The sequence below is a fragment of the Saccoglossus kowalevskii genome, chromosome 21, assembly GCF_978046115.1.
Source record: "Saccoglossus kowalevskii chromosome 21, keSacKowa6.1, whole genome shotgun sequence".
Lineage (NCBI taxonomy): Eukaryota > Metazoa > Hemichordata > Enteropneusta > Harrimaniidae > Saccoglossus > Saccoglossus kowalevskii.
This window is the reverse complement of record NC_140661.1, coordinates 24,705,826-24,724,925: the sequence shown is the minus strand read 5'-3', so window position 1 is coordinate 24,724,925 and position 19,100 is coordinate 24,705,826. Positions and strand designations below refer to the sequence as shown.

The 19,100-nt window shown below is 35.8% G+C and overlaps 2 protein-coding genes across 3 annotated transcripts; one reads left to right on the top strand and one right to left on the bottom strand.

Moving 5' to 3' along the window:
* Nucleotides 1-5,762: 5,762 nt before the first annotated feature.
* Nucleotides 5,763-8,766, bottom strand: LOC144351330 (uncharacterized). The gene is made up of 3 exons (XM_085495177.1): nt 8,521-8,766; nt 6,348-6,483; nt 5,763-6,182 (listed from the first exon to the last, which is right to left on the bottom strand). The coding sequence occupies exons 1-3, from the start codon at nt 8,531-8,533 to the stop codon at nt 5,954-5,956; spliced, it is 378 nt and encodes a 125-aa protein (XP_085351303.1). The 5' UTR covers nt 8,534-8,766; the 3' UTR covers nt 5,763-5,953.
* A 1,287-nt stretch (nt 8,767-10,053) lies between these two features.
* On the top strand, nt 10,054-14,087 carry LOC146729816 (galactosylceramide sulfotransferase-like). Of its 2 annotated transcripts, XM_085494869.1 has the most exons (4): nt 10,054-10,118; nt 10,973-11,026; nt 11,121-11,259; nt 12,636-14,087. In XM_085494869.1, the coding sequence occupies exons 2-4, from the start codon at nt 11,020-11,022 to the stop codon at nt 13,696-13,698; spliced, it is 1,209 nt and encodes a 402-aa protein (XP_085350995.1). In that variant the 5' UTR covers nt 10,054-10,118; nt 10,973-11,019; the 3' UTR covers nt 13,699-14,087. The 2 variants fall into 2 exon arrangements, with proteins under 2 accessions (XP_085350995.1, XP_085350996.1); XM_085494870.1 differs by lacking the exon at nt 10,054-10,118 and having other exon boundaries at nt 10,838-11,026.
* Nucleotides 14,088-19,100: the final 5,013 nt, after the last annotated feature.

Sequence of the window (19,100 nt, the reverse complement as noted above, 5' to 3'; positions counted from 1 at the left end):
GTCATTTTCATTTAGATATCTTTTAACGGTGTCGGACATTTGTCGGCGGCCATTTTTTTTTTTTTTTTTTTCATCTTAGAACTCCTTCCCATGATATATTAGGTTATTATATTATACCAGTATATTGATGGTGTTAATCCATTGATTTGATTGGTCCAAACACAAAATTTGCATATGCAATCCATGGTATATTGGCTGATAATGCACGGCTAAACCAAGTGGCCCTGGAACATGAATTGACTACAGGTTTAATACGGAAATATATAAAACCGGTATTATTTGATTTTTAGGGAAATACAGTGGTTGAATTTTAGAAGAATATTGAAAAAAATACTGAATTAAAAACATCTGAAAAGTTATATAACTATAATATTGCTTTTTGTTAATGGTGGGATCCAAATTGTGAGCGTCGGTCGTTGGGTGATTGTCGTTCGCCACACAAACCTAAACCACCGTCCCTTAATACCGTGAGGTGCCTGCACGAACGCCAGAACGCTATGTTCTCAGTGTTGTTACTTTGAGATGGATTGCGAACTTCCAACAAAGAAAACATGATCTTTAAGTACAAGATATAATTGAGGGATTTAATGACATAAAAATGCAAAAACTATGAGTCACAGGCAAAAATGTATGCCACCAATAACAACCGGTGTCCGGTAGCGACAGCTGACAAAATTGCAGTGCACCCGGGTAATTGCCATCTGTTTCAAAAAAACACGGGACAACGCAGGATTCGACGACGATATATGGTATTGTAATTCTTCACTATGGGTAAATAAATTACAGGAGATGATGAAGGTAATTTCGAAAGCTACAGATTTGTGCCGAGTGTACACCAACCACTGTATTAGAGCGACGGCGTGCAAAGTCTTTCGGCCGGAGTTGAGACAAGGCATATCATGTACGTGTCACAAAAACGATGCGGAAATCCGATCTTACACCATCAAACTTACCCCAGAACAACGACAAAACTTGTCAGTCATACTGTCACAAAACTTTGGTGTTGAGGGACTGTGACCAAAGGTATCCAGGTCAGATGTTGGAACTGAGGTCGCTGTGCCGGTCGCCGTACATGATACACCGCGTACCGCCGCGTACCGCTGAACGTCAAATATCCACAGTTACAAGTAGTATGATAAGTCACAAAACCGGTTTATTTCACAACTGTACTTTCAATGGGGAAATTACAGTCCAAATTGTACAAAAACCGGAATGAAAACGTGGAAAATCCGTTGTTTAAATGATCCAAACTGTACACGACCCTGTATTTCAAATCGCGTTGTGCGTCGGTAAAAGGTCAGAAAGGTCATCCTTTGTTATGCTAATTTGTGTGTTTACGCTGCTCTATTCAACGTGGATATGTTTTTTTTCATGTGGAATAAAAAGTAGTTTGTATTCAATTTGAACTGTGTTGCGCATGTAATTTTTGTATGCATTCAGCGTACAACTACATACTATTCTTATAAATATTCATGTTCAAGGGCCATAATCATGATCTTTTAGTAGATGAAAGTAAACTCTTTTTTTACAAGTTTTATCGAATTGTCAATATACTGGTATAATATAATAGCAATAACCCCCGCCGAAGTTGGGTATACCACTTGATATTGCACAATTCACTCCATATATGCACTCGCCTGCGGCTCGTGCATATATGTCGTGAATTGTGCAATATCTCGTGGTATACCCGCCTTCGGCGGGGGTTATTGCTTAATTAAAACACCGAGAAAAGCTTGAATACGATAGCGTAATGTTTATCTGTGCTTCGATCGCGTAACGGACACTTCTTATAGATTACACAGGATATAATGAGGCTGGATGGTCAACAAATCAGTGTGCAAAGTAAATCCTTTGTCTTCAGTCCGTCACTCAACATGATATGTAAATGCAGGAAGGACATGTTCACCTACAACTAAGTTTCCGGGAATAAATTGAAATTACTCAACAAATGCATCGCGCACTGTAAATTCGGACCAAAGATAAAGAAAGTACACAATATAAGGTTGCATAATCCGGGATTTTTAGAAAAAAGTTTTTTTCTCTAGTTTTCCCCCTCTCGCTACCTTAAATAGATAGATAAAAGTTGCCGCACGATGTTTCATTGTTAATCCCGTATTTTACGGGTTATCAATATGGCAACTGTATACGAGAATTGTTGACATAAATAAATGATTTGGATAAGATGTTTGACAGGGTGAAGGGTTATACAAACATGGTATGATATGTGATATGCTGGAATTAGATACCGGGATTTGGTTGTGGTTTATGTGTATCAAGTGAATACTGCTAATTGGTTACATCAGATGTACATTGTATCAGTTAAAATATGTATGTTAACTTAGGTTATTCCGGCAACTTAGGACTACTTAGCCGATTCGGACATTATAACGCTGGGTAGTAGTACTCGGATGGAACAGGTCACACGGCAGAACCGTTAATTAAATATACACTGTTTTTATACCATCTTATCGTTTCAATACTGTTTGTTTATCATCGTATAACCTGTCCTTGACTTGTACAAGAATTTATTGAATTGGGTGCACTGAGCCTTGACCTGACGTAACTTTTTTTTTATTTAGCGATTCTTTAGCGGGTACAGGATTACATAGTGTTACATAGTTTGGCATATCTCCATTAGTAATCTTCGAAGACTGCTATTAATTATATAAATAGGTTACTTAAACATCTCCGGTTTTATCAATTTTAATTTCGCTTGTGTGTTACCCAGCCTTGGGATAAATAACCATTCATTAAGGTAGAGATGAAGGTTTGTGGGCAATTGGGAGTGATTTTTTTTTTTGATTTTTATTATCCAAACATTCTTGTCTATAGACTGTTCAAATTTTGTAGAATTGTGAATAGTGGAACATACTCAAAAAACGAGTTTAAAATATAGATAACGGGTGCAAACATTCTCTCTTCTGAATGCTTAGCAAGATTTAGCAAGGCTGTACATAAGTAATAAAAAGGAAACATGGTGAAAAAAAGAAATGACGGGATCTCCATATTATGCACTATATTTAACTTTTAACAAAAAGACAATACATTTAAATTTGGAACTGTTACAGCCATTTTAATTATGAGCATTAGCAAACTTCTTATTGAGTGAATTGTTATGCAAATTAGCAATTATCTCAGCTTCTTTTTAGTGCACATCCCAGAACTTTAAAAACAAATAGCTCCTAGATGCTTTGACCTTTTGTTTTGAAGTTTTCACAAATGATTGACAATGTGTTTATCTTCAAAGCGCCGTCGGGGCATTGTTTTTGGTTGAACAGTGTTACAACAATCGTACAGACAACTAGCCTGGGTGTTAATTTATGCATAAACTTGAAGTAGTGAAATTTGAGCTGCTGCCCTGCAAAATTGACAACTGGTAGACAGTTTTCAAGACGGCACTTTTTTCATAGTAAACAGATGTAACCATAAACCAATTTTGACAGGAAACATGGTTTAGAAGCTAATTTTTTTTAAATCACTTTTGACAGGCGGAGCAGATTGGGTGCTGGTTCTTGATTGAAAGGTCTCGAAGTCATTGAAAGGCACAATAATTCTTTCTATCGATGTTACATTTACTGTCACAACATTAATATTACACCTATACACCAGCAACGTAAGCTGGGATCGACATTAAACAACTTCGTTACACTAATACTGAGGAAATATAATTTAATTCAGGTTAATTTCTTGTTCAGTCTATTACATTTGTTTGTATTAATTGCAGTATGGCAAATTGCAAACTTGTGATCAAATTACCCAAAATTAAGGTCCTATCTTAGTCTCGGGTGCATGTAACGCTAAGGAGTGGTCATTTGATTTCGTTCCCAATATATTTGCTATAGTTATGGCAGTCAATAATCAGGAAAACAGAATCTAAAATTCTAGCAGACTCCTAGTCAATTGATTCTTGTTCCAAGAGCAGCCCTACCTACAAATTTCATGAAAAATGTATTCTTAATTTGTATAGACATAAATGAAGAATCACTCCCTAAATTGTTGTTTTAATGGCAATTAATGCAAATTTCTAAAAATAATAATCGATTGGCACTTATGGTAAGGCTCACTCTATCTGAAAATATTATATTAAAGTATTATAACTTTTAGACAAAAGGTCCGAGTGGTGGTCAAATATTTCAATGAATACACGATATAAAATGCATTATCTTACTTATAATACCTCAATCGCCGTAGAATTGCACGGAAGGTTTAACTGACGTGTTTCGGGTTTTGTTTTTCATTGGTCATTACTAGTTACACAGCAAAGACATCGCAGCTGGACTACGTTACACTGCACAATCAACATATGAATTAATAATAGTCATTCTTTTCTAAAAATGACTCTGTATCTAGATTGTGGGCAGGCAATATCTAGATAATGTCCCACACTGGGACTTCGGTCAGAGGTGTTCATCTAAAACGAATTAAATTACGCGCAGTAAAAACTATAAGTCCTTGTGTGAAAGGCAACCTCTACTGACATTTGTCAAAAACAGATTAAGTTTTCCTGGTGACAGACAGACGGTTTTGTAGATAAGGAATGTAATGTTCGTGAATGATATAATCATTCTGAGGACATGTTTGCACCAGTGATGCAGAAATTCATCAGGTAACTGACTCGGTGTGATAATCGCAGCAGTTTTGTTTTTTTTAAATAAAATTGTACAACTTAATACGATGACATTTTGATTTGCTACTCGGTACACACGTCGTCGTTAAAAACGGTTATTAGACTTCATGGATTTAATCAGAATGACATAACATCAATTTATATAATCTTTATAATAATATAATATTACGAATCCATCTCTCGTATATCCTGTCTATATGACAGTCGCTACACTTAGTGTCAGAAATTAATTAATTTCAGCATAATCCTTCTGCAATTACATTTAAGTGTACATTTTCCAAGTGAAATTGTTCATATCGCCCATTATATTAACGAAATTGATATTCATATTAAGGTTGTCACTCAATGGCACAGATATATTGTCCAACGCAATCTGTGTAATGTGGTTTTGTTTTAATCATTTCTTTCCCTATAGTACAGAACACCGTTTTGTACAATATATCGATGACATTCACAAACAACTTGATGTACAATAGTCCACAAAAATGCTGTTTGCCACGATGCTACAATAATATGAATATAGCTGCAAGCAGCAATGTGGGTGTGCCAAGTTCTAAGATGCTGTTGGCAACTGCAGCATCACAACGCAGATGACAAGTTGCAGGTTAAGAATTATTTCGCAATATAAACATATATATTGATATAATATGAGGTTATTACGAGGATACCGCAAAGTATGCACGAAGCTTAAGACAGTGTAGCGGGAGTATTTTAACCAACAGATTTGTGATGTCATTCCAAAGTCATTTTTTTCATTTGAAACAACAACATTTCATTATGTGTTATGCAATTTGGCATGATATTTTACTATGCTCCACCTCTATCCCACATTGTGTCAAACCATTTCTATGTCATGTCAATTACACCCAGTGTATTAAATAGGCCCTCTGTGAACAAATTGAAGAAATATCAAGTGTTCAGGAAATTTGAACAAGACAAAAAATTGTCATTTGTAGGGTGGCCGTTTCTTGATTAAGATGTTGGTAATAGTAACTCAGTTTTCACAACATAGAAATGATGAAGGAGCTTCTCAAGTAAAGGAGATTCACTTTCATCTTGTAAGAGCACCAGAATAACTGAACCAACATAGTATCGCTAAATCTTTAAGCTAATTTAAACATACTAGTAGCCATGGTTAGTAGAATGCATAGTCGCACTGTTTCCCGTTCTTCATAGAACAGAAAACTATTAAGGACTTTATTATATCCTGCTTATTATTAACTTTTCAATTAAGGGATTTACCGTCCATATATTATTCAATGAATAGTGAAGTAGTCTGGTACATCGGTGCCCTTATATTTGGGCACAGTAGTATATTCTGAATGGTCAGTTCAATTTTTCCTCGCTACCGTGTCTAATATCTGTTCTAGTACTGTTCTTTGCTGAACTATCATTTAGTAATTCTGCTACACCGTCGTGTAAATAATATGGTGTGCTGGCATTACTTAAACGTACGACTGATTCCTTTATATCGCTATGTCTAATATATGGTACGGTTGGTATACTTGAATACTTTGCAGTCTTATTTGATTCTGCTGCGCCGATGGGTTCCGACCTATGTCAAAAGAAAACAGATGGTGAGATAATACACCTGTCAAATTTGTAAGTATAATTCTACATACAATTCTTCTTTCACTGTTCGACAATATTGAATGATTTTTTGTGCTATTAGCTATTATATCGGATACTGGACTACTGCAAATAAGATTCAAATGCATACCTGGTTAATTCCACGTGGATTGGTGGTAGAAAACCACTCGGAACTATCACTTTGGCGCTCAGGTATGAATACAGTAGGCAGCAGCCAAGAAGAAATACAAATACAAAAGGACCAGGTCCTAAATTTCGTGTCCGTCCTGCGTGAGGAAAAAGGATACGTCAAATTTAGCACACACCATGTAAACTAGAACACACTACCATATCTCTCGAACATGTCTCGATGTTTGTTTGTTTTTTGACTTATAACAAAACTTTAGTAATAATTACGCGCATTTATAGTTATCACACCAGACAACCTTTTCGATATGATTTAAATATCACTTCTTCCTTCCAGCCTAGAGTGAAATATTCAACAGCTCCCAGAAATATTATATTTTACTTCATTTTGAAACGACCGTTTCTTTTACTGCTTTTCCTGCTCACTATTATTGAACATAGCCGGGACTTCAGAACAAACTGTGGCTAATAGTTCTTTTTAACACACCGTACAACATTATATTGTACCTGGATAACATATATGCAGTTATAATATTAAACTCTAGATGACAACAAATAAAATTCAGTCATAGCATGGCAAACGATGTACCCAAATAAAAAAGTTTAATTTTTCTCAAAACGCACACGTTCTTGCAGTGGTTACGTGTGTTTTTATTTAACATATTTTAATTTAAAATTATCTATTAAGTGAACAATGGTTTATTTCATGAGTTATAAGTACTTTTGGACGACTAATAAATAATTATTGCGTTTCTTCAAGTGCACGAGATATTATAAGTTATGTTACGTTAGTAACGCAGAAGTCTCGCTCGAAGTTTGTATATGAAGCGCGCCATCAACGACTCATGATAACCTAATTTTGTACAAAACGACTTCTTACTTTATAGTACTATAAGACGAATGCTACCTGATTCGAGCAAACATTTCAACTAAAGTATGAAGAAGTTATATCGCTCACTATAGGCGTTTTATCGTGAACCGCATTTCTCCATTCATCGGGAATGCTATTATGTGCGTGCTGTCGAAATATTTTTCATCAATGTTCATCGAATGGTGGCGCTGTCATAGTTCATAGTAGGAATCTGGTTGTAATATTTCATATTAAGTCAAATCATGATAAGCCCCAATCGAATCTCAACTTCAAAAAAAAATTACATAATAGCCCACAACTCGAACGATCATTTGCTCTTGAGAGTCGGCCGGACAAGTTATAAAGCAACATGAGATTTTAACAAAAACAAGAGAGGGCGATAAACATATTCGACGACAACAAAGTGTTTAAATCAGCCATTACCAAACGAAAATATATTATAAGAAACATTGTGTGTACAATTGCAGAAATTTTAATTATTCATTGTCCGTTATACCAAAAGGAAACACATAATTTTATAACTATATAGAGGAAATATCTGTTCTACATTCTATATACGAGTAGACGGCATGTCGAAACGCAGGACAATAAATCACTGGTTAAAATTTCAACTTGATAAAGAGGTATGTTTATACAAAGTTGTAAGTACATCAAATGGACAAATATAACGCGATAGTGAAATAAAATATGTATACAAGTAGACGATATGCCAAAATATGTGTGAAAAAACTACACGAGAATGTCACTGTTAATAAGGTCTTGTAATTATCAAAACTCGTACAAGAAAAATCGATTTGCTACAAACCAATTTGCATTTTAAGTGTTAATTCTATATTTATCTTCTTAGTTCTTATAATTAAATACCTGAAACAATTGTGTTCGATTAACAATGAAAATGGTCAAAAATTCAAATACGAATGGGTGCATCTACATTTGACAATCAAATTTTAACTCTAGCATGATTGGCCTAGATAGAGAAACACATAGGCACGAAGAACGCGATTCTAACAGAGCATTCGCCAGCACTGAAAATAAACTGCTAATATGTCGTACAGCAAGGTACAGGGAAACCGAACAAGCCCACGTAATGTACACTAGTTAGGACACCAAGCATTATCGCATTATCAGATAGACGACCCCATCTTAGGTGAAACGGAAAATCGCCTCACAATAATACCTGAAGAAGTTTTGTCAAAAATACCATTGTCTAAATAAACAAATGAAAGAGGATGATTTATCTCGATAACTTTGTAAAAAGATAGCAAGTTGTGATCAAGCAAGAATACAGCACGTTAAAGTATCATACCTAGATTATCCATCAGATTTCCTGCAAAAAGTACTTGCCGTGTAGTTTACAACGTGGTTGGTCGCCTTATTCGGCGTGTAGATATTTCTTGTTAACTTTTCTTCTCTCAAGCACAGTCACTTCTGAATTTTAACATCAACGTCATGTTTCAAGTGATGGTTGGTGGAGTTACGCCTTGTAAAATTGACGAGTCGCCACTACTAATTTAGCAATCATTTTTGCTGTTGACTTGTGGGTTGCTGCAACCGAGACTACAGATAGCATAAATTACGCAATTATATACACATCACACCATCTGGTGCATTCTAAAATTGACCCATGACATGGATGAGATAATCCCCTTTGCATTCACTTACAATTATATGCTAATTAGAAAAACGGTGATAATATTAAACAACCGAATTACAATTGATAATATATGATGATCCAAAATATGCGCCAACATTAATCTGATTAAAATATGATGTATTGTAGTACGGCGTGTATTTTATTATAAATATTTATTTTACTATTTTTGTAATTACATTGTATTTGTTTATGTTTTTTGTTACATACTTTCGCAATTACCATAACTTTGAAAAAATAATAACAAATAAATAATAGATCAAAATTAAATTAAATGCACAATTTTAATTCGAAAATATTAATGTCATTATAATAATCACCAAATATATATTGAAGCATGGTAAGGGTTCAGGTGTTGGAAAATAGAATGAGAAAACCCTACTCCAAATATGGCAACCAATACCATTCTGCTCTGCATATGATACCTACCACTATCCTGCTTTAGAAGACACCAACCGTCACTCTGCTCTGCATGTGGCACCTGCCATTATTATCCTTTTCCACACGTGAAGCCCAATATCATCCAGCCCCGCATGTGATACCCTCTATCATCCTGTTCCACATATGACACCCAACATCATCCTGCTTCATATGCGTCACTAAGCATCACCTTATTCCACACGTGGCGTCAAATATCATTCTACTTCTTATGTGATATCAACTATCACCCTGTTTCACATGTGACACCCACCATCGTCCTGCTTCACTCATCAACTGTCACTCTGCTCTGCATGTGGTACCCATAATTATCATCCTGTTCCACGCGTGACGCCCAATATCACCCTGCTCCATATGTGATACCCATTATCATCCTGCTTCACATGTGACATCCACCGCCTCCCTGCTTCATATGTAGCGCCCATTATCATCCCGCTTCGCGTGTGGCACCATAGACCCTCCAGTGGAGGGTCTATGGTGGCACCTACCATTCACTTCCAAATGTTTGCACTATACGTGGGAGTATGGTCTTCACCAGAAACGAAGTCTCGGTTCAATGCCTTTGTAATATAGCAGTTATATTTATACAAAGAAAAACTGAAAAAGGGGAATTAAATACTGCGAACTAGTTTCATTACGACTGGTGCAAATTAAGTATTAATAATATTGTGTTGGAAAATGCATTTATTGATACTCACGTAGCTTCAAAATGATTTGCATATTCTAGCTAAATATGCTCGTATACTCATTTATACAATTACTGCTGCTTTGTTTTACACTACACTACTTGTGTCGGACAAATTTCCCTTATAGAGGTATGTCTTATATCTAAGTGTAATATGTAGTACAACGTCATTGCATTATAACAGTTGATACATATATTATGTTGACTTTTTCAATTCATATATTGCAATAACATGGAGTTCAACGAATTGCTGTTATTTATTGCTACGCCTATTTCAGCATAACAGTTGTTAGTGAATATAGCGATTGTTTCGCGGAGTAACACAAATAATGTCAATGAACAGTATCTGAAAATATTACGTGACATATATGGAAATATTCCATATACAGTAAATTATAGAACGCCCAACATATGATAACTTTTCCGTAAACCCATTTCTATTTTACTTGTTTGTATTATCTGGAAACAAGAAATGATCATCCATTAATATTAAACTAGTCAATTGGTTCAATGGTTAGATAGTAATCAACAAATATATTAATAATTCTAAGCTATGGACAATTCATAGAATACTAGGTTGAAAAATGTACCAATCACATCATGATGCTCACAGTTAATTGAATTCAGATGCAGTTATGACAAAGCGACCATCGAATAATATCTTACTGGAAAGCGAGGCCATACGCAACGATCATAATTATAATACACAACGCAATGCGCCAGCCTGCAGTTTAATGTACAATACATTTATTTAAATAGTGTTCGCTCGTACGAATACACGCCGTAAACTTAAATGGGCAAAGCAAAATAATCCCTATTAGACTTTGTATTTTGGCAAAGTGTCAAGCTCGAGTCTAAAACAGCCCATAATTTCGTTGCGGCCAAGGAAACAGTTGTCAGTGATATTAAGTCTCGGTATTCATATGGGACATTAGTAGTTGCCATGCATGGCCATCTATAATATGTCTTTTTGTTCAAATGTAGCAAAACAAAGAAAGGTTGGTTGAAAATTGTTACCAGGATTGCAGAAAATGATGGGTAAGTATCCATTCATTATCAAAATTAATGTGTACTTAATTCGCTGTAGTGATATAGTGTATAGTTTGTATAATCGATTCTGTTCCTCCATCAGGACCCGCGTTGAAGAAAAAGATTACACTAATAACTGTGATCTTTCTTATCGGGAGTGGGGTAATGTACTTTTTGATTTACGAGGATGTAGGGTTCTCACATGGAAGAGACATTCGTATGTCCACCTGCAACTCAAATAAGTAAGTGGTTATCAATACAATCATCTATTATTTGAAAGGTTATGTAAGACGTTAAAGAGCGGTGGTCGTCGAGGCGCGTTCTGTTCAATATGGGACTCTTCGCGACTTATACAACGCGTGTGAAATACATTGTTGACATGGAATTCGAACACGCGCTACGCGACTACCACCTCCTTTAATATCGATATGTATGCAGAATAATAATATTGATCATGTGAGTAACAGGGATGTTCATGCTGTTCTATTGGTTTGGCTGTATTATTCTGTGGTATTCATATTACATCAAGCGATATGATTTGACTATGTTACACAGAAGAGTCCGAGAAAGAGTGTCTTGTTTATTTTCATAGCAAACTTTCATTTCTAAATGTTTGTACATTAAAAATTGTTGGCATATTTAATATAATAAGAATTCCAATTTACCAGTACATAAAATTAACCAGTTTTAGAAATAATTTGAGTCAATAGTTTGGCAAAGCAAATGATTTAATGTTTCACAATTATTCTCGCATCTATTATGTTCATAGCAGTAACGAGCACGTGTCCTAAAGTACGCGAATTGTACTTTCCGCAGCTCTCACAGGTATCGGCTGTTATTGTTTATACTCACTCAGTCCAGTTTCTAGTAGTCGGTTTCCGACATTCATGTTGATACAGTTGCAAACATCATAATGAGGTCGAAGCAATATTTATATTTTTTTCGAGCTACGCGCTCGAAGATATATCAATACTGCTTATTAATTAGTTTAATTAATTAGTTTATGAGATCATGCTCAGATGTATGTATAGGTAATTGCATTTATCCCAGACTACACACTTTTCACTGAATATTAAAATTAATGTTTTGCATTTTACTTTGAGTGATATATGTTTTTAATTTAATACCATGACACGCGTGTCTTCTAATACTGGTAATGTATTCGTGTGCATATGTCTGTGCATGTATATGCTCAACTCTATATAGTGTAACAGTAGTTTGTGATTTGATTGACTGTTCGATGACTGTGGTCAGACACGTCCCAGAATATTTAGGAATAAAATGGAAATAGAAGTATTTCACAGAAGTATAGCACTTTTTTATGAAAAAAAAACCTACTTCATCGTTATTATTTTATGCTGGTATTATATCGCATAATTTAATTATTCCATTCTATAATGAAATATGATTCTAATACATGCCTCAAGTACATTGTCATTGTAAAAGCACCACATTGCTCTTCTCCCTTTGTGTAATATAGACTACATTGCACACGCCAAAATCACATCTCTCGCCTATGGACTAATTACGTTTGTTAGGATCATGGAAATGATGAAAAACGACTAATGTCACCGTGGTTCTCTGTTGCTTTTTAACCATGCTATTGTTGTTTTTTCAGATGGAATAATATAAACTCTCTGGAGTCGTTTTTTAAGACGATATATTCCGTATCTGCCAATGTTGATGACACAAATAATGATAAAAAACACATAAAAGCAAAGTCGAAATCTATCGAAAGTGTATCACAAAAGAAGACACAAGGTTCCACGTGTAAACCTGTGGAACATTACGTGTTTGTGAAAACTGCCAAAACCGGAGGTAGTACAGTCGCCGGTATCCTTCGTCGATACGGGATGACTCATGGTTTGGTTGCTGCGCTGCCTGTTAACCATTCGTCGCACATAAACATTATTAAAGGGAATGCAGAGATAATAAGATATCCGTGTGCAGACAATTTCCCCGGATATAATTACCTTGCCAGTCATATAGGGTATTACAATTATACTGTGTTGAGACATCTTATACCGAAAGCAAAATTTATAAGCATACTAAGAGCACCACATACACAATTAGAATCTGCGTTTTATTATTTACAAGTCGACAAGAAGATGAACCTCGGGAATTCTAGTAATCCCTTCGCGGAGTTTTTGCGCAATGTGTCATACAACTACATGCGTATCTTAGGACAGGGAAAGAATGGACAACTGCAGAAGTTGGGATACAGATGGCAAGACCATAATGACCCCCTCGATGTTGGTAAGAAAATAGAAGATCTTAGCAAAGAAATTGATTTAGTTATGATTACTGAATATATGGATGAATCCCTTGTCTTGTTGAAAAAACTGTTGTGCTGGAGTTTTGATGATATGGTGTACATATCATGCAGAGTCCGATCAAAAACTTCACGACCACCATTTACCGAAAAGATGAAAGCAATCGCGTCAGCGTGGAATGCTGATGATCTTCGATTGTATAGACACTTCAATGAAACATTTTGGCAGAAAATAAAAGATTATGACGGTAACTTTCAGGAAGATCTACGTCTATTCCAAGAACTCAAAAATAAGACATTGATGGAGTGTGCGGGCCCACCCAATAAATGCCCCGACCTACGTGTTTCTTGTAACACCACACCAACACTCATTTCAGCGAAGCAGTATGCGAGATTTTGTGCACCATGATTTCATGGAGCTGTGACTGTGTGAACAATTACTCTGTTCTTCAAATTTGATCTTATATTCATAAAGTTAATAAAAAGTCAAGGGATTTACCCATTTAACGCTGTAGAGAAATGGTTACAGTACACATTATACTATGGAAAGCTGTTTTGATAGTTCGTTTAGTCACACATCTATTCAATACACCAGCTAAATTGATTTTAGCGGCATGAACGGCACATCTATCCCTTTTGTGCATCACATGCACATTGTCGCCAGACGGCATTCTTCTAACATTTGATTTGGTGTCGGTGCATATTGTGCTGTGTCAAGTTTAAGTTTAGTGAATTGATTTATTATTGTATACTTGACTTTTTGAAGTGAAATATAATGCGGGACCACTTTCTGACCAATCAATCTTTGTGGTGCTTTATTGTTCAGCGTTGTTCAATAGTGAGAAACTTTCTTATATTCGGGAGTCCGAATAAATATTAGATATATACTTTTAATATGTATTTTAGGAGTACAGAATTGATATATTCGATTTACGCGACTAGCTTCATCTACCAATGATCTTGTTCTGAAGACTCCCGTCTTTAAATGACTGGTTGTGTTTTTTCGAAACATTTGGCGGATTTTTGTGACCTGGTTATCTTAAAACAACCATTTGTGTAAAATGTGTTGTCTTTCGATATTATTTTTTGAGATGTCGTTGACAACGAGAGAGACGTGAGACTATGATGGCCTCCCAAACCGTTTTCCTTTTTCTACCGTCATCGTGTCCACTGTTCCGCTGACCTATGTGACTATTGTATTTGGATAAATAGAAGAGAAGTATTTGGGAGCAAAAGCAAATTAGTTGGCTCTCCTTTTCTAAACGAGATGTTGGTAGTCAGCGGGAACATTTGCACCTGCTATAGTTTGGGAAGTTAATTATGGTCGTACACATGTGGGAAATTAATGATAAAGTTTTCAATTAGGTAAAATATCATGTCTCAAATTTCATGAGCAAGCCTATTTGCCTTTCACATTAAATCATTACGGCAATTATTGTCGAATACATTCCCAGAAATAACTATTCGCAAAACCCAAAACTTTGCATGAACCCTGTTCTGAATGTTACGAGGTGAACTCATTAATTACTATATCTTGCAAAAGCTTTATAGAAATCAACCAACAATTCTGTAATAGGTAGTATCTATACAAACTATGAAGCAAATGGCGGTGTTGGGCAGATAGGGCGCTATCACGTGTTTTTTATTTTACTGTGCTTGCTAGCCCCATTGAGACCCGTGTTGTGTCAGCGAAAGAGCAAAGTGATTCGTCATACATGCTTTTTATTACACAAACATGTATACAGATGAGTAACACCAACCGGTCGATAGTCGAGACGTGTTCATAACGACACGGTATTTATCGCCAGTGACCCCAAAGCCAGAGTTAATGCCCCTAACTATGTGACGAGTTCAACATTTGCTCCAAGCATCATTTCTGAACTGGAGAACTCTCTTTATTGCGCTTAATCGCACTAAAGTGTGTATTTCATAATTCGCTTCACACCTAATGACGAATTCATACGGGAAAAAAACAACATAACTACTTTGAGTTCATAGACGGCTGATCATGTGTATCTGTGACCTCTCGAATATTTAGTTAAATAATGCTAACGCAGAATATTTCAATATCCGAATTATTATTTTGTCTTAATCTTGGATGTGAAGAGCTGTTTTAATTGCAGTAGTTTTGACGGTGGATAACAAATTGCTTGTAACTTGATTTATGTATTTATCGTGTTAATGGCAAATTTTCTCCGCATAAATATTTACTCTGTAAATTCAGTGAATGCATCTGCTTGAGGGCGCTGACACATTAAACCATGTAGCGTATATTGAATGCTTTATTGTACCGTTTGCTCATTGACTGTAACGTGGTCAATATTAACAATTGGTGCGTTGTCATGATACGTTGGGATCGGAATAAATTATATGTATGATCATGAATGCGATTCGCACAGCTAGGACACTGTATCGCTTGATAGGCTATCACCAAATATATTGAATGCGATTCGGACAGCTAGGGCACTGTATCGCATGATAGGCTATCACCAAATATAATGAATGCGATTCGGACAGCTAGGGCACTGTATCGCATGATAGGCTATCACCAAATATAATGAATGCGATTCGCACAGCTAGGACACTGTACCACGTGATAGGCTATCACCAAATATAATGAATGCGATTCGCACAGCTAGGACACTGTACCGCGTGATAGGCTATCACCAAATATAATGAATGCGATTCGCACAGCTAATCCAAATCCTCGGGGCGCGGCGGAGCTACGTCACGGACGTTCTACGTTGCTAAGACGCACACCACTGTACCACGTATTTCTACGGGCTCTGTGCGCGCTGCTGTTGAACGCCGGTGGAGCCGGTGAAAACTCGAGAAAACAACACAAACTCAACTTTGAAGTAATCCTGAACAACCAAATTCATATATGTTACACACGTAGGGCTAATCCTGTTGCACTGTTCAGGGGACTCTCAACAACCATTGCAAAGTACCGTTTTCTGCGAGTTTTTGGTCTTTGTTTTCACCGCGAGAGTTGCTAGGCGGTAGAAAATGCCCGGATGTCCGCCTCCGAGAATTGTGTCCCAGGCAGTTTTCTGTCCCATATGTGTTGCATCCAACATTAAATTTAAAGTACAAACTGGGATATAATAAATTCCTTAATTACATGTTACGTAATACCTCTAATAATGAATAATAGGATGTTCGTTACTGACAATAAGTTATTACTTTGTTATAAAAGAATCAAATTCATAGAAAACCTAAATATGTCATTTCGATTTAATCACGGATGCATTATCTTCTAATTTATGGAATCAATTTACTATGATATTTTTGTGCTGAAATGTACTATAAATATAATATTTACAAACACAAAATGTGTACCGCATGTAATAAATTTGATAAATAGATAAGACGGGCTATTGGGCGCAATGTATGCGGATGAATACAGATATTCGTTACTGAATGGTGTGGTACCATGACGGCGAACTGGGGATAAAATAGAGAAATTACCTTGTTTTAAGTAAATGCAAGTTTCCTATCGTCTGTTATTTAACGAATGCAAACGAATGGAGCAATTGAAAACTTAGACCAAACACAATGCGTTCTTTTACGAAATCACATTTCAAAACTTTGGAGCAACATCTTGCTCTGAATGACATCATTATATGTAGTTAGAGGAATATTGAAATTTGTTCCAAGATGCACAGAGAAACGGGAGATGCTGGATTCATGAAAAAAATGGACAATCGAGTTAAGACGTAGACTCTTTAAGCAATTAAGTAGTGACTATTCGGTGTTACTTGTAATTGAATTACTACTAAGAACGATGGTACAGTAGATAGGAACACTAAAATACGTTCAATACAAAATAGACGCCTACCACTGAATTGGTATTTCCAACATCCAAAAATTATTTTTAAGAAATAAATCATAATACAACGTCGATTACATTGTAAATGTCAACACATGTTATTAAATCTTCATACAATATTTACATTCTGCAGTCAGAAATCACATCCTTGAGACATTCCAGACACATAACGAGTAAATGCAATGGAACACATAAATGGCCACACTCTGTGCTGCAAGAAATCCTTACAAAACTGCTCACATATTGACACATAAACCTCTACAATTTGTCATTGACTCCTCAGTGTGGTATAGTTTGTGTATTTTATTTTAAGGTTAGTTTAGTTAGTTTTGCCTATTGTTACTTCCACTTATTGTGGTGGGTTTATTGTTTGTTTCCATATAAGCAGAATTACTGTGATATATAAATAAACATTACGTACATATTAAGGTAATACACATGTGTTGTAATAGTTTACTATGTCTGTTGTGAGTGAGTGAGTGAGTGAGTGAGTGTCTCAATGTAGTGGTGAACCCAGCGAGGAACTTCCGAGAGGTTCAACATTATCAATAATATAAGACATGTAGAGGGCGCTTCATAATCCAGATATTCAAATCGGTGATATACACGTTTTTAAATACTAGTATTTATAGATAAATCCGCGTATTCCGCGAATATTGCTATGTTTGCTGCAAATATCTTTTTAAAATGTGTTCCCTCCCCCTTGGCTTCCATCACCGATTGTTTGTCGTTGTTGTGATTTGGGTTTTCCGGCGTCTTTTATAATTATCTATCGACTGAACTGAATCATTGTTTTCATTAAACAGCGGTGACATTTATGTAATCATAAGAAAACACTGATAATTTAATCACTCTGTGTTTTGTTTTCCTTTCTGGGTGATATAAACATTTTAGCATTATTAGACATTAATTATCACGTACAATACTTGAAATATCATTATATTATATTATATATATTGAAACTCTTGAAAATCCTTAATATATACCTCGAATTAAGCGTTTTGTCAACGTTGCCTATTTTTTTTCAGGACTCGAAGAAATTGTTTTTGTAAATCATATCCGACTTCTCAATCTTTCGGATCATCGGCCATGGCTTGGCCGTTGGTGTAATACATATAATCACGAAAAGGAAACAACTATTCAATGTGTTTTCTAGTTTTGACAATTTTATTTTTCTTTTCGGTATCGTTATTTTTGGAATTAATCACTAACATTTCCTCGTTTCTCTGCTCTGTCAAAAGGAGTTACCTAGGCTTTTTTTCACGTAACTGTCTCATTAAAATAAAATAAAAATATTACAACTAGAACAAGCACCCAAAACACGTAACAAGAGGTCCCAGTTCAGTTGCTTTCACGATACAAGTGTAATACAACTATTAGTCTAAGATTTGAAGTGTCGTTCAGAATGTAATAATAGTTAATACTAGTTGTATGTTCACACTTTACTATCAAAACCACCATTTCGACCACCCATGTGCCAGTGATCAGTGTTTGGGCGAGCGGTCAATGTTTTCAATGAGCGAGCGAGCGAAAAAAAAACGCGATTAAAATGCGGTCGGTTTCCGGTCGGACAAGACCGCGTGGTCGGAAATTAAGCGATAAGCGGTCGATGTAAAAGCGGAAGGTTGGGCGAAATGAGTACTGTATGACCATGTTTCTCCGACGAAGTCTCGACTGACAATAATGCTGACAATGGACGTTAGATAAACACGCATTGTTTGCAACTGGAAGCTTATCACCCGTTATATCAGAATCGTCAACAACAGAGTATACAGATAAGATGTTATCATTTAAACCCTTTCAAAGATAAAGATTATGCAAATATCCACGAAACGCCAGATGTAGTTTTTCCTGCTAGTGTTTTAAAACACTAATTTGAGTAACGTTATTTCGCAATTTCGATCTTTTGTTAACCTGGGGTGATGTATCAAGGTCTAAAGTAACAGTTTTATCAATTTTTGAAAAATCAAGAAAAAAGT

What these genes read in the sequence shown, in the direction of transcription:
- LOC144351330 (XM_085495177.1), bottom strand. An exon ending in ATCCACGTGGAATTAACCAG is followed by an intron (nt 6,183 to 6,347) that starts GTATGCATTTGA and finishes CTTTTGACATAG; the next exon opens with GTCGGAACCCATCGGCGCAG.
- LOC146729816 (XM_085494869.1), top strand. An exon ending in TCCACCTGCAACTCAAATAA is followed by an intron (nt 11,260 to 12,635) that starts GTAAGTGGTTAT and finishes TTGTTTTTTCAG; the next exon opens with ATGGAATAATATAAACTCTC.